General features: G+C 41.8%; 1 protein-coding gene across 5 annotated transcripts in view; it reads left to right on the top strand.

Annotated features, from left to right (window-relative positions):
• The window catches only part of TANC1 (tetratricopeptide repeat, ankyrin repeat and coiled-coil containing 1), a 329903-nt gene that overhangs the window by 169839 nt on the left and 143582 nt on the right, over nt 1–16482 (top strand). For 3 of the 5 annotated variants that reach the window (XM_077447637.1, XM_077447636.1, XM_077447639.1), the window contains one exon: nt 8993–9097. The exons of the other annotated variants lie outside the window; for them this stretch is intronic. In XM_077447637.1, the coding sequence (XP_077303763.1) occupies nt 8993–9097 (105 nt within the window). The remainder of the gene's footprint in view (nt 1–8992; nt 9098–16482) is intronic. 5 annotated transcript variants of the gene reach the window in all.

The raw sequence follows: 16482 nt of genomic DNA, 5'->3' as shown, positions 1-16482 counted from the left end.
ATGCCCACACTACATGGGTTAACTGTTCCTTTTTGTGTAGGGGTTCTGAGAGTGGAGAGATACCCCCAGCGGAAGTCTTTTCAGCTTCTGCCCCAACCCCCCGCTGTCCAGTGGTCTTGTGTGGTGAACTGTTCCTGACGTCATCACACCCATAGACCAGCTCTGGACACAGACACCAGGAACAATCCACTACTGGAAGTGGGGGGGGGGGGGGCGCTGTTTTCTGAAGGATTGGATGAGTGTAGGCTCTGTTTTCACCCCTAGACAATGTGAGAAGCTAACCCATGCAATGCGGGCACAGCCCCACTGCATAGGGATAACAAATATATTTGGTTTTTCGGGTTTTAATATTTAACAGTCCACCCAAAAGTGATATTTTACTTATAAATGGGGCTTGGTGGGCTAAGAAAACTGACTTTTTAAATGTCTTGAATACTGTGACAGGGAGGTGAGTGCTTTCTAGAGCTGGGTGATTTTCTCCAAAAAAAAAACTTGATTCACAATTCAAATTTTTTGTTGTTTTTGACGCCACACTGGTCCTGAGGTGCTGCGGGCCGCAGTTTTTAGGCGAGGCCGTGGCTTCGGCCTAGTCCACGGCATCCGGCCATGTGGACTAGGCCGAAGCCACGGCCTCGCTTAAAAACTCCTGCCCGCAGCTCCTCAGGCCCGGTGCAGTGTCAGCGCCGGTCCTGGTGGGAAAAAAAAAATAGATTTGCTAAAAATTTGAATCAATTTGACCTCTCAACTCGATTCAAGATTCAAATAAATTTTTCCCCCAGCCCTAGTGCTTTCCACAACTTCTGACTTCTTTTGGTTTTCCGCCACCTTAATCCCTTCCTCCTGTAATCCAATGGGGACCGTGTGTAGTGGACAGTTATGATTTTATAGTCTCGTATATTAAACGCACACTGTATTGCTAAAAGTATTGGGACGCATGCCTTTAAACCCACATGAACTTTAGTGGCGCCTTAGTCTGTAGGGTTCAATATTGAGTTGGCCCCACCCTTTGTGGCTATAACAGCTTCAACTCTTCTGGGAAGGCTGTGTGGATTTAAGCGGATGATTTTGATAATCCTATGAAACAAGCACTGGTTTGTGAGTATATTCACCTCTATTTTATTAAATAAAAACGTGTGTTGAGGATAATGCACTAGGCCTATGCGCGCTCAATGTATTTAGGATTAAAGCATCCTTATTTGACTATATTTTTGAATTTTCTATGCATTGGAAAGAAGCAGCTATTTCATTATTTATTTATTTTTTGGGGATATATTTTTTTGGGTGCAGTAGATTTTTTTTTTTTGTTTCCATATTTGTAATGGCTCAGGTGTCCACAAGAGATCTAATAAATTGTCAGGTGAATACGCTCTCCATCATTGCACCAAAAATGGAATTATGCTATGATGAAGCACCGTGTCTACTGTAGTCAGATAGGGGGGTGATTGATTCTGATCAGTCGCTGAATCTTGGACAGGGGCCCTCCACAGTCCGCTCCCATTAATGCTGTATGTTGGTAAATATTTTAAGTTCCCTAAAAGTCCAGCAGATGTCAGTGTGGTTCGCTTTGCTTTTTCTGTGTGCAACAGGAAGGAATCTATTGTGTTGTGTATAATTGCTTCCAGCGATTGTTCGACATTCCTGTCCTTCCGACATAGTTAAATAAAGCAGCAAATAGTAAAGTTTTAACAATCTTATTAGTTGGCTGCCACTGCCAGGCTTCCCATAGACACAGCTTCTTATTGTCTGAGAACAATCGCCATTGCTGTGGGTGAGAGATGTCTATTACATGTGTGTGTGACCTGGAGGCACTCACTGGGATGTTTGGAGTAGAAATGGGGCAGATGCAATAAATTTGGTGTTCTTTTGAACTGATACATTATAATTAGTAGCGCCCCGCGTGCCATTTACTAACCGCCTCATTAGACTTTGTGTTTTCATTTACAGCAGAACGCTGCAAGACTAAATATGAAGTGTGTTGTATAGAACAGCCAATTAGATTGCACCAGTAAAGTCTGCGTTACAGGTTAGAATTTAAAAGGAAACAGGTTAAAAAAATAAATAAAAAAGAAAATGTACATTAATCAGACGTAGTAGAAGTTGTATTATATACTCTCACCGGTCACCTTATTAGGTACACCTTGCTAGTACCGGGTTGGACCCCCTTTTGCCTTCAGAACTGCCTTCATTCTTCATGGCATACATTCAACAAGGTGTTGGAAACATTCCTCAGAGATTTTGGTCCATATTGATATGATGGCATCACACAGTTGCTGAAGATTTGTCGGCTGCACAGCCATGATAGGAATCTCCCGTTCCTCCACATCCCAAAGGTGTTCCATTGGATTGAGATCTGGTGAGTGTGGAGGCCATTGGAGTACAGGGACCTCATTGTCATGACCAAGAAACCAGCGTTGAGATGATCTGAGCTTTGTGACATGGTGCATTATCCTGCTGGAAGGAGCCATCAGAAGACGGGTACACTGTAGTCATAAAGGGATGGACATGGTCGGCAACAATACTCGGGCCATGGTGTTTAAATGATGTTCAATTGGTACTAAAAGGTCCAAAGTGTGCCAAGAAAATATCCCCCACACATTACACCACCACCAGCCTGAACCATTGGTACAAGGCAGGATGGATCCGTGCTTTCATGTTTACGCCAAATTCTGACCCTACCATGACAGCTGAAATCGAGACCAGGCAACGTTTTTCTAATCTTCTATTGTCCAATTTTGGTGACCCTGTGCAAACAGTTTCCTGTTCTTAGCTGACAGGAGTAGCACCCGGTGTGGTCTTCTGCTGCTGTAGCCCATCTGCTTCAAGGTTCAATGTGTTGTGCATTTAGAGATAGTATTCTGCATACCTTGGTTGTAACGGTTGATTATTTGAGTTACTGTTGCCTTTATATTATCTAAAACTGCCCATTCTCCTCTGACATCAACAAGGCATTTTCCATCACACAACTGCCGCTCACTGGATATTTTCTCTTTTTCAGACCATTCTCTGTAAACCCCAGAGATGGTTGTGTGTAAAAATCCCAGTAGATCAGCAGTTCTTGAAATACTCAGGCTAGCCAATCTGGCACCAACAACCATGCCACGTTCAAAGTCACTTAAATCCCCTTTCTTGCCCAGTCTAATGCTCAGTTTAAACTTCACCATGTCCAGATGCCTAAATGTATTGAGTTGCTGCCATGTGATTGGCTGATTAGCAATTTGGAGGTTACCAAGAAATTAAACAGGTGTACCTAATAAAGTGGCTGGTGAGTGTATATAGACAGTGATGGTATGTGTGTTGAAGCTTCAGATGCCGTATTTTCAATTTGTTTGTTTTTGTTCTTAAAGCGGTTGTATACTCGCAAAAAAAAAAAAAAAAAAAAAAAACCCTGTAAGGCAAAGGCATAATGAGCTAGTATGCACTGCATACTAGCTCATTCTGAAATACTTGGCTTAGAACGAAGCACCAGCATCACCTCTCGGTCACCGCCGAGGGAGCTGACATGTTCCCTCTGCATTTCTTCCGGGTTCGTGGCGCTGGCACTGAGTGGCCGGAGCCAAGATGACATCACTCACACATGCGCACGGGAGTCCTCTTTCCGGCAAGGAGCTCTGATTATCCGGCAGCATCTATCCGGCCTTCAGAGAGCATGCGCCACTGACGTCAGCGGCTGCATGCAAGGTGAATATCTTCTAAACTGTACAGATTTGGGAAATATTAATTTGACCTGTAGGTAAAAATGTGAAAGCGGGGTATAAAATGCTTTAAAGAATGTTACCCCAACATGGTATGTGCCCGCTGTACCATGAATGTGTATGAAAAAGTCTCCCCCTTTCTCTTTGTATTGCTTCCTTTGTGTGAAATACTTGATGTTCCTGCTAGTCCCTCTGCGCTCCTATTAAAAACTGACCACACTAGGCATGGGAGCACATCTATTACAGTGTGGTCAGTTTTCTGGCTGTGCTTGCTCTCCTGAAGTTATTAGAATTGTGTTGACAAGCCCCTCACTGCTATTCACTTGAGAAGATCAGTGTGCTGCTGTTTCCCCTCCTCCAGCATTCTAAGATCCTTATGCAGCTGAAAACAGATTTGTTCACTTATAAAAAAGGGAAAACGTTTTTTTATAAGCTTTTTTGTAGGTATACGCAAATGTTTTGCCTTTCATTTCTATTTTAAACTGAATGGGTTGTTTTAGAGGGTGAGGGTTCATGTGTGTGTGTGTGTATATATATATATATATTAATAATTATTATTATGCACCCCCTTTGCTATATCATGCATGCAAAGAGCAAAGAAAATAACATTTAAAAAAAGTGGAGATAAACTTTGCGATACTCCACTTTCCTTCAACAGCCTGACATCGCTTGCTGGCATCTTCTGCCCATCTTTGTTGGCCAGTGTGGAGTGACTTTATTCCTGTGAAGTGCAGTCATTTCATCACGCTGGCGCTGTGCCAGGATGTAAATGGAGCTGCACCTGCGCAGCTCAGCATATATTCCAAAGCAGACTTAAAGCAGGCAGGTAGGTTCTTTCTTTTGTGGAAGGGACATTGCATGTCTGTCCTTCAGAGTCTGTCTGATCACAGGACTTTAGGGAGAAGTGCAGCCAAAGCTCGTTTGTACTTCTGTGGATCACAGGAGTTCTGTTCGTTCTGCACTCCTGTGACCTGTTTGCAGCAAACGGAGGGCTGAAGACCGCTGTCAGCTGGCATCACAGAGCCGCTCCAGACTGGGGAAAGATGGCAACAATATGGTCAGGATCCTCCCACAAACGTGGACCGGCATCTGGCTCAGCCTCCCAACGAGCTGCTAAGAGGCAGAACAGACAGTCAGATCTCTGCTCGAGGAGCTCTGAGGACCGAGTGATCAACGGTGTTTAATCGTTCGGATCTTAGTCTTGTAGCCTTAGATGTAAAGCCTCGTAGACACAATCGGATTTTCAGCAGGAAATTGTGTGATGACAGACTTTTGTACTAAAATCTGACCATTTGTACGCTTATTCAGACAATTGTTCAACTTTCAACAAATGTTGGATGGCAGGCTAGTAAATTTGTTGTCAGATTTTCTTCTCGTTCGTACACAAGTCCATCACACAAAAGTACAAACGCATGCTCAGAATCAATGCTCACCAAACACGACATTAGCAGAAGGTGCCCAAAGGGTGGCACTCAGGAGCTGAAATTCCACATAGTATGTCACTACGTTCATATTTGTTGCCCGACAATTGTGTACTGTTAGTATGCAAGACAAGATCCTGGCACACGCCCTTCGGACAAAAGTCTGACGCTCTGTTGGCCAACAATCAGATCGTGTGTACGAAGCTTGAGTATGATTTTGAAAAAAAAAATATGAGCTTCTCTTTTTTAAATCTTCTATTATCTCGTGTTGGTTGGTGTGTGAGAGACTTTAAAGTGATTGTAAACCCTCCCCTTGTTAAAAAAACAAAACCAAAAAAAACATTCAGTGATCAAATTCCCTCAGTTGCATAAGAGGAGTACAGTAGTCACTAAGGGGGGAAAGGGGGTGTCAATGCAAATTTCATCATTGGAGGAGAGCAGGCAGAGTTCTCAAGCACTGCTGGATAACTGGCCATGGTGTGCTATCATGCCTAGTGTGGTCAGTTTTAAATAGGAAAGCAGAGGCAACACCGCCAGGGATTTTACATAAAGGAAGCAATACAAATAGAACAGGATACTTTTTCTTTTACAAAAGTTTTTATTATTATTAATTAACAAGTGTACATTTCAATACAATAGGCTTTATACAAATTACAGTTCAGGTGCGTTACAATATAATAATGAGTAAAGCAGGCTGTTGCCCAAGTGATGCCAACATATACTGTGTCCGGGTGGACCCGGGCGTTCACATGACTGTAACAGAAACTTGTCGTATAATGCATTGACAGCCCATGGTAATCATCCACTGTTAAATGGTAAGACAAAAGAAAGAAGAGGAGAGGAAGAGAACAGGATACTTTTTCATACAAGTACATGGTACAGCAGCCACATATCAGGAATATGGAATGTTGGGTTTACATATTCTTTAAGCTGGCCATAAACGATACAATCTGATTGTACAATATGTGTAAAACTCCATAATATGAGAGCCTATCTAAGCAATCCATGCAATTTATATCAAATAGAGCAGGCCCTTGCACTACATAGTTGATGGTAAGGCCTCTTTCTGGCGTGACTTGAAGCAATGCCTGTGTAATCTTGAGCTCTATGGACCTCGAGTCACATAAAAGTCAGACTAAAGTAGTACAGGGACTACCTTGACGTATCTGCAACCTGAAATCGCACAGATATGAACAGTACTCATTGGAAATCATGGGGTACACACTTGTCATGCAACTTTGCAGTCCCAAGTCGCAGGACAAGTTGCACAAGTATGAAAGGGGCCTAACTCTAAAGGAATTGTATAGTGTGTGTGATCAGCCTTAGAGAGACAGCAGCGTGACACAGGCAATGAATACTTGCCAAACAGATCTGCCTGTGTAGAAACTGTCCGTGGTTGGGTAAGGTGATCTAGGTGACAATAAAAAATACTATTTTAATAAGAGTAGTGGATACTTGGAACAGCCTTCCAGCAGAAGTAGTAAGGCAATCCTTTGTAAATGAATGAAAACGTGCCTGGGATAAACATAGGTAATCCTCAGCCAAAAAAAGGAAAATACCCCTTGGTGGTCTTCTGCCATCAGCCCCCTGCATTTTGTGAATTGAATGTTAATAAGGTGATGTTTGTTTGTTGAATGTTGCACCAGAGTGCTTTTAAAGAATTTAATCGATTACCCGTTCCATCTCATTTTTAATGTTTGATCACTATGTCTAGACCATACCACAGATTGAAAAAACTATCAAAATATTTGCATGCATTTCTCACTGGGCAACAGATTGGCCGTAATAAAGAATAAAGGATCAAATAGAAAAAAATAAAAACGACAAAAGAGAGTATCGCACATGGACCTGTGATCAAATAAAATATATTTGAGAATACTATGCTTATCTAGGAGATATTGAATGAAATGTATACTAAGCCTTATACTGTATAATAGAATAAAAAAAATTATGGAAATATAATATCAATACTACTAATTAGCTGCACAATTAATCGTTAAGAATCGTTATCGCTGTACAAAGAATTCTCTCTGCTCTTCTGAAGCCACAGCCTTCAAAAGAAAGGAAGAAAAAAACAGGGCAATCTGCTAAGAATTAAAACATTCTTTATCAGTTGAACTAGAGTATAAACATTGTAACAATTTGTCAATGGAATAGACTTTGTGTAAGTGAAAAAAAATTAACCACTTAATCACTTGCCTTGTGTCAGACATTCCGACAAGAAAATCCATCAGATTTTTTTCCAACAGATTTTGTGCCAAACTTGTCTTGCATACACGCGGTCGGACAAAGTTGTCAGAAAATACGATCATTCGGACCGGGGAGACGTTTGTTGCGTACGACGGGACTACGTAGAAGCTAGTAGCCAATAGCTTTGGTCTCGTAATTTAATCTGAGCATGCGTGGCACTCTGTCCGTCAGAATTCTCTACAAACGATCGGAAAAAGTCTGATCGGATTTTGTTGTCGGAAAATTTAAGATCCAACTCTCAAACTTTTTCCGACGGAAAAAGTCCGATAGAGCCCACACACGCGATCGGATTTTCCGGCAACATGATCCGATCGGACCTTTTCTGTCGGAAAATCCAACCGTGTGTACAGTGCATTTTTCTGACATTTGTTGGTTTCAAGTTAAAATAATTTTTTTTGCTAGAAAATGACTTCGAACCCCCAAATAGTGTGTTTGTTTGTGTGTGTGTATATATATATATATATATATATATATGTGTGTGTGTGTGTGTGTGTGTGTGTGTGTGTGTATATATATATATATATATATATATATATATATATATATATATATATATATTTTTTTTTTTTTTTTTTTAGTAGACACCCTAGAGAATAAAATGGTGGTTGTTATATTTTATGTCACACTGTATTTGCGCAACGGTCTTTCAAATGAAATTTTTTGGGAAAAAGTGACTAATGAATAAAAAAAAATAAAAAAAAAACTAACCAGAAAAGTTAGCCCATTTTTTTTTGTATAATGTGTAAGATTTTATGTTGCAAAAATTGTGAGAGAATCATGATCTTTTTATTCTAAGCAAAAAAATCGTGATTCTCATTTTGGCCAGAATCGTGCAGCTCTACTACGAATTATTATTTTATTTATTACTTTCATTTTTATATTACGTTTATTATTGCTGTTGTTGTTTGTGTTATTTAGTTACTGATAATTTGCTGCTATTATTTTATTATTATTTATACTTTTATTTTTATATTAATATGTTTTATTATTGCTGCTGTTTTGTTTATTTGTTAACTATTATTAAAATAAATTTTGATTGCTATATAGTTTATTTCACTATAATGTATATGTTATTTGTCACAACGTTTACCAGGTTCAGCTCTCATTGCTGAAACTGGTAAAAACGATTTATTATACTTTAGTGAATGGTGCCTATTGTGCCGAGTCTAGTTGCCTAACAAAAAATAATTTTACGAACTTGCCGATTCTCAGCGCTGGTGGAAACAGAATGCTCCAGTGCAGCCAAACTTTGCCCACCTTTTAGATGTGAAAGGACTATTGCCGCCTGATTAATAATGAAAAGTAAGTGCTACTAAGTGGTGTGGCAATGGCATTTCCCCTTTTTTGGAAGCCATCCAGGATCTCTCTTAGAAGGCTAATTGCTTGTCATTTCCCTGGGCACGTTTACATACCAGGAATGGTTGTGAATGCAGCCTGCAGACAGCGGCACTTGGCTGTCATCAGAAGTGAACTGCTCTTCTCTCTCTCTGCAGAAAGGTTTTTGTTTTGTTTTTTTTGTTACCTTCTTTCTCTCTCCCTTAACTGTGAGAACTCAAGGCGGCACGTCATGAAGCTCTCACACATCCCATCTGGGAAGAATAAGACATGCCCAAACCTTATTCATTGCAGGGCCAATGAGGAAGCTGAAGTATGTTGAGAGTCCCCGAGTGCCAGCAGACTCAGCTGTAATGCCATTGAGAAAAGTCTTGGAACTGCCGGACCCCAACCAAAATGGTGAGTGCCTCGAAATCCTGTCCTGTGTGTTTTATTATTGTAGATCGTTTCATAGACGATCCCTGGGATCAAAGAGCACAGCGCGTTTGCTATGAATGGAAGGGATCATACAGGTTTAGAACCGCAGCTGTCTTCTGTTTAACTCTTTAGCAAAGTTTCTGGGACTAATGTGAATTTATTGCAATGTCCTGAGACTCTCGGCAGTGACAGGGTGTGGAGGCTGGCAGGTAACCCGTATGGTGGTTGTGGGTTTTCTTGCAAAGGGGGGGGGGGGGGGGTCAGGAATAATCTTCTGTGTGTTTTGTTTGGACTAGTCAACTCATGGACCGGCAAACCTCATTCACACTAGGTGAAAGAAAAACTTGATGTTCTGGTCTTGTGTGCCCTTACAGGGGTTGCGTTACTCTGTTTTGCCATTCTGTAGTATGCCAAGTTTGTGTTAAAGGAAATGTGTTAAACCACTTAAAAAGCTACATGAGAAGCCTCAGATAGAAGCTGTTGTGAACAGGATTCTGAGCCAAATAACGTTCAAGGAAGCTGAACATATAATGCTTCACCGCAAGTGGTGTCTCTCCTAGAATAAGTATACAACCCTGAGAGTGACCGCTTCCACCTGAGGCATCTCACGCAGGTGTTTGCGCTTTCTCATCTACCCCTTAATGCATGCTTTGAAGTATCCAAAAGCCATGTTGGTCAACTTTTTGTGGCTAAAAAGACATGTTGATTTATCAGGAATTTCAGACTTGTTCATAGTGTTTAGATTGGCAGGTTAATGGCTTAACCCACAACATGACTGCCTGCCTGAGGTGTGATCAACAGGTCCACTTTATAAAAAAAAAAAAAAAAGTAATATATTTATATATATATATATATATATATATATATATATATATATATATATATATATATATATATATATATATATATATATATATATATATATATATATATAGTGTATATGTATATTTCTATACATTTATTTATGGATTCTTTTTTTGGTGGAGGATGCGGGCAAAGATCCTACTAAATGTATTTTTTACAGCCAGCTGCATATGGGCATGTCATGTAAAAATAGTTTGTTTTATATCTTCTTTTTTTTTATATAATGTTATAAGGTTTAGTAAGGTAGTGCAGCAGAAGTGTTGACTTAGAATAAAAACAGTCAATGCTTTAACCCATGCAAACCAGATCTCCATTCCTAAAGTCAGCTCAGTTGAGATGTAACTCTCTGGTTGATATTAGTTCCTGTACTCTGCAGAGTGCCCTTTGCCCGTCTTCCTGAGGCAGCCAGGAAGGAGTTAAGCGATGGCTCACCCTTGCAGCTGGCACAGCATTAAGGCTGCAGGAAACTGCCCTGAAAGGTTTACAAACTCCTCTATAGTGGTGGCTGTGGAATCCAGGAAGGGGTTAAAGCCTCTTCCTGCACTCCGGAGGCCGGTGTCATCAGTGCAGTACAGAACAGTGACCCCGTGGGAACGTCTTTGGCTTGACAACCTCCCAGTGCAGCAGGGGTTAAACATACATATTCATAGGAGCCGCACAGCAAAGAGAAGTCGAAGTCTCATTGTTTTATAATTGCCGGAAAAAAATGATCCATGTCAGCGCATTTCACAGCAGTGAGTCTCTGGGAGGATCAGAGTCAGAGAAAGAAATCTAGAATATCTAACAAGCTAACAGAGTAATTTATAGGAAGATATAAAAATCCATCACATGACACCCCACACCCCGCTCAGCTTTGAAAAAGGTAATTGCATTGATGTTTCCACATGGTAACAGAGTGCTTTCTGACTTAATAGGGGGCAAAAAGGATTGACAGAGGAAAATCTTCACTTGTAGCCAATCAGAAGTTCAGTTACAAGTTTCTGTTTGGTAAAGTTGGTGGAAGCTGGTTGTTGATTGGTACTCTTGGATACTGTATGGCAGTGGTTCTGGACATTAGATATGTGTGATTCTTTAGGCTTGGTTCACACTGTTTTGTATGTTGGTGCACTGCAGGTAACATTCATTCTTAATGGCACCCCGATAGCGAACATGCACTGCAGTGCCCACCTTGCTCAGTATCTCACTGTCCTGCGCTGTTAAATGAGTGCATACAACTTATTTGAAGTGGTGCAGTGAGCAGCCAAATGCAATAAATATGCTTTTCTTAACCCAACACGTTAACGGGCAAAAGAACGCACATCAATGCACATGCGTTACTGCAGTGCAACAATGTGAACCTAGTCTTAGGGAAGTGCATCTCAGGTGCCAGGGGTACTCCATCTCAATCATTTCACCTTTATATGCCAAGGTTAGTAAATAATACCAACTATATATGAAAACAACATTAGTTATTTTAGTTGTTTCAGAAGTAGAAGCAATTACTTGGACTACAGTAAGTGCCCGTTCACACAGGGGCGACGTGACTTGCAGCGCGTCTCACAGACGCGACCTGCACACGATTTCAGCGGCGACTTGCAAAATGACTTCTGTATAGAAGTCAATGCAAGTCGCCTGAAGTCGCCCCGAAAATACTACAGGAACCTTTTTCTAAGTCGGAGCGACTTGAGTCGCTCCTATTAGAACGGTTCCGTAGTACAGAACGGAGCGCGACTTGTCAGGCGGCTAAGTCGCCTGACAAGTCGCGGTAGTGTGAACCGGCACTAATGTACAGTGGTGTGAAAAAGTGTTTGCCCCCTTCCTCATTTCCTGTTCCTTTGCATGTTTGTCACACTTAAGTGTTTCGGAACATCAAACCAATTTAAACAATAGTCAAGGACAACACAAGTAAACACAAAATGCAATTTGTAAATGAAGGTGTTTATTATTAAAGGTGAAAAAAAATCCAAACCATCATGGCCCTGTGTGAAAAAGTGATTGCCCCCCTTGTTAAAACATACTATAACTGTGGTTGTCCACACCTGAGTTCAATTTCTCTAGCCACACCCAGGCCTGATTATTGCCACACCTGTTCACAATCAAGGCATCACTTAAATAGGAGCTGCTTGACACAGTAAGGTCCACCAGAAGATCCTTAAAAGCTACACATCATGCCGAGACCCAAAGAAATTCAGGAACAATTGAGAAAGAAAGTAATTGAGATCTATCAGTCTGGAAAGGGTTATAAAGCCATTTCCAAAGCTTTGGGAATCCAGCGAACCACAGTGAGAGCCATTATCCACAAATGGCGAAGACATGGAACAGTGGTGAACCTTCCCAGGAGTGGCCGGCCGCCCAAAATTACCCCAAGAGCGCAGCGACGACTCATCCAAGAGGTCACAAAAGACCCCACAACAACGTCCAAGGAACTGCAGGCCTCACTTGCCTCAGTTAAGGTCAGCGTTCATGCCTCCACCATCAGGAAAAGACTGGGCAAAAATGGCCTGCATGGCAGAGTTCCAAGGAGAAAACCACTGCTGAGCAAAAAGAACATCAAAGCTCGTCTCAATTTCTCCACAACACATCTTGATGATCCCCAAGACTTTTGGGACAACATTCTGTGGACCGATGAGACAAAAGTGGAACTCTTTGGAAGGTGTGTGTCCAAGTATATCTGGCGTAGAAGTAACACTGCATTTCATAAAAAGAACATTATACCAACAGTAAAATATGGTGGTGGTAGTGTGATGGTCTGGGGCTGTTTTGCTGCTTCAGGACCTGGAAGACTTGCAGTGATAAAAGGAACTATGAATTCTGCTGTCTACCAAGAGATCCTGAAGGAGAATGTCCGACCATCTGTTCGTGTACTCAAGCTGAAACGAACTTGGGTTCTGCCGCAGGACAATGATCCTAAACACACCAGCAAGTCCACCACCGAATGGCTGAAGAAAAACAAAATGAAGACTTTGGAGTGGCCTAGCCAAAGTCCTGACCTGAATCCTATTGAGATGTTGTGGTATGACCTTAAAAAGGCCGTTCATGCTCGAAAACCCTCTAATGTAACAGAATTAGGACAATTCTGCAAAGATGAGTGGGCCAAAATTCCTCCAGGACGCTGTAAAAGCCTCATTGCACGTTATCGCAAACGCTTGGTTGCAGTTGTTGCTGCTAAGGGTGGCCCAACCAGTTATTAGGTTTAGGGGGCAATCACTTTTTCACACAGGGCCATGATGGTTTGGATTTTTTTTCACCTTTTAATAATAAACACCTTCATTTACAAATTGCATTTTGTGTTTACTTGTGTTGTCCTTGACTATTGTTTAAATTGGTTTGATGTTCCGAAACACTTAAGTGTGACAAACATGCAAAGGAACAGGAAATGTATTTGGAGGTTGTAGCCTATAATTGTACACACTTCAGGGGTTATTGAGCTGAAGTGACCCAGGCAAGGGGTACCTGGTAAACCTTTGGGCCTCATGCACAATGGACATTTTTTTTTAATCAATAACGTTTTATTGAAAGATATTCGACATACAGTTGAAGTCCTGCAACTTGGGACTGCAAAGTCCCATGACAAGTCATACCCCATGATTTTCAGTGAGTACCATTCATATCTCTGCGACTTCCAGGTAGTCCCTGTACTATTTTGGTCCGACATTGATGCAAGTTGAGGTCCATAGACCTCAAGTTTACACAGGCATTCCCTGAAATCCAGCAAAAAATCATGTGAAAGGGGCCTTGTGCAACTTAACCCTCAGAAGTTGCATGAAAGTCATACCTGAATGTAATACAATGCAACTTGTATGCAGCAGTTGTCCATTATTAATGACCAAAGTTGCATCAAAGTTGCACTTCAAAGTCGGCGCAACTTTGGAGTCGTACAAGTGTGAATGGGCCTAAAAACCGATGTGGTGACCCACCTTTACCATTAGGTCACGCAGATGCACATAGGACCTGGAGCACAACAGGGGACCTCCATAGTGTATCATGGGAACAAGGTTTTTTTGTTCCCCCCCCCCCCCCCTGTAATTCATTTTGGTAAAATATGCATTAAAATAACAATGCTGTGTAACCATTCATATTTTGGGGACACCGTGAAATGTAATTGGGGGGGGGGGGGGGAGCATGGTTTGACTGCAGGGGAGGCAGAGAGTCCAATCACTGGTGGACCAGGAAAGGGAAGGACCCAACTAATGACTGTGGATTTCCTTTTATTGACCAGTGGTCCTCTCCTGCAGAGTAAAACCGCATTAACTTTTCTTTTTTCCATTATCTGTTGTTGGATTTAACACTATTACAACTTTCCAATTTTTTATTAAAACAAACTCCTTAATAAAAGACCGCCAAAGTTTTTGTATGAGAGTTCCCCAATATATATTTGGCAGCAGGGTGGTCTGATAATGGATTAGGTTATTAACCACTTCAGCCCCGGAAAGGATTTATCCACTTCCTGACCCGGCCATTTTGTGCGATAAGGCACTGGGTTGCTTTAACTGACAATTGCACAGTCGTGCGACGCTGTACTTCAAACAAATTGAGCTTTCTTTTGGTGGTATTTGATCACCTCTGCGGTTTTTATTTTTTGCGCTATTAAAAAAAAAAGCGTAAATTTTGAAAAAAACAACAACATTTTTTTACTTTCTGCTATAAAACCTTTCCAAAAAAATAAAATGTTTTCATCAGTTTAGGCCGATCTGTATTCTGCTACATATTTTTGGTAAAAAAAAATTGCGTCTACAAAATATGGGATAGATTGATGACATTTTTATTATTATTTTTACTAGTAATGGCGGCGATCAGTGATTTTTAGTGGGATGGTGACATTGCGGCAGACAGATCGGACACCTAACTGACAATTTTGACCAGCGACGTTATTACAGTAATCGGTGCTAAAAAAATATGCACTGTTGTGCCAGTGGCACGGTCAGGGAAAGGGGTTAAATGTGTTCCCTGTTTGCATTTACTAGCTGTGGGGGGGGACTGTGTGACTGGGGAAACACACAGATGCATGTTTCTGCATAGCAGAAAGACCGGATCTGTGTGATCTCCCTTGTTTACACAGGCAGATTCCCGTTCTTTCACTGCGCGGAATGATCGCGAGTGGCCGGCGGACATAGAGTCCGCCTGACCTGAAGATTGACCCAACCCCCCCCCCCCTCCCCCCAGCCAACAGGAGCACACGCCCACAAAAGCGAGATCCCGAACTGACATACAGCTACGTTGATTTGCGGGATCATGCCATCTTGCTGCAGTATAATGCTGGCAGCTGGTCAGCAAGTAGTTCAACTTTTATATGCAGATAGTATTTAGTGGACATTTCCTTTACCTGCCCTATTAGCCGGCCTCTGCATGTCGCCGGCACCTGGCTGGGCCTTTAGCTTTTTCTTTGTTTGCCCCCCTCCTCGAGTCTCCTGTATAATGGAGGCTGCCGTGGCCAGCTTGTCACTTCACTTTAAGCCGGGCCCGGTAAATATGATATGACGGCTGGGGACTAGCCTGGGCTGTCTCGCTTTCTCTCTAGCCGCTTTGAAGTGCTGGTTTGGAGGGTTAATTAATTTGCCTAGGCAAGCTGGAGTTCACGCCAGCATCTCCAGATCTGACAGGAAGGCGGACGTAATTGGAAGACCACTAATGAATGGGTATGTGGGAGCAGGACGGGACAAGACTGACAAAGAGGCTGGCCCGGTTCCTGAAAGAATGTTCTGCCACAGACTTGGGACTTCTGCCATCATCCTCTGGCTACAGAGGCACTACAGGTCCCAGCACAAGGTGCCAGGGAATGCAGCGATCTAAATTTGTAGTAGTTGCTGCTCAAGTCTACTGTGTCTGTCAAACAATAGCTAGAAGAGGTTCCATTCTTCTTTTTTTTTTTTTTGTTTTTTTGTTTTGCTGAACTCCATTGGGGATTATTTTTTAACCAAATTGGCCATATTAGGATACATTTGAGATTTAAATATACAACCCTTTCTGTCTCCAGCATTGGTAATGGCGTCTCCATGTCTCCAACTGAGGGTGCACAGTTTTCCCTTTTAATATATTCAATGTGGCCACATCCCTTCTTTAGTATATAGTACGTGCCATGTGTGTACCGGGAAAATGAACAGCTTCTACTGTGTAGTGGAGTTTTCCCTGCTCTGCTTCTGCATGAGATGTCCAGTCAGATCATCCAGAGACATGTTGTGTATAATTATGAAGTAACGACTTTGCATATTTTCTGCACTTCTGTTGCCAAATATGGAAGTATTAATTGTTTGGATTTAGACCCCTTTCACACTGAGGCAGTTTTCAGGCGTTTTAGTGCTAGAAATAGCCCCTTTTAAGGTCATGTTTTCACGTGATCTTTCAAAAACTGCTGCGCTAGTGCCCGATTAGTGCCTTAAAAACGCAGCTAAAGCACTGCAAAGCAACCCATGTTTATCCCTTTTTAGTGGCATTTCAGTGTGAAAGGAGTCTTATTGTTTTTTGGAGCCTCGCCATTTGGACCCCATTCACACTTGTATGACTCCAAAGTTGCGCCGGATTTGGAG

The sequence above is a fragment of the Lithobates pipiens genome, unplaced genomic scaffold (genome assembly GCF_037356315.1).
Source record: "Lithobates pipiens isolate NorthernLeopardFrog02 unplaced genomic scaffold, aLitPip1_a1.2 Scaffold_22, whole genome shotgun sequence".
Lineage (NCBI taxonomy): Eukaryota > Metazoa > Chordata > Amphibia > Anura > Ranidae > Lithobates > Lithobates pipiens.
The sequence above is the reverse complement of the archived record's forward strand: the minus strand, read 5'-3'. Positions and strand labels throughout refer to the sequence as shown.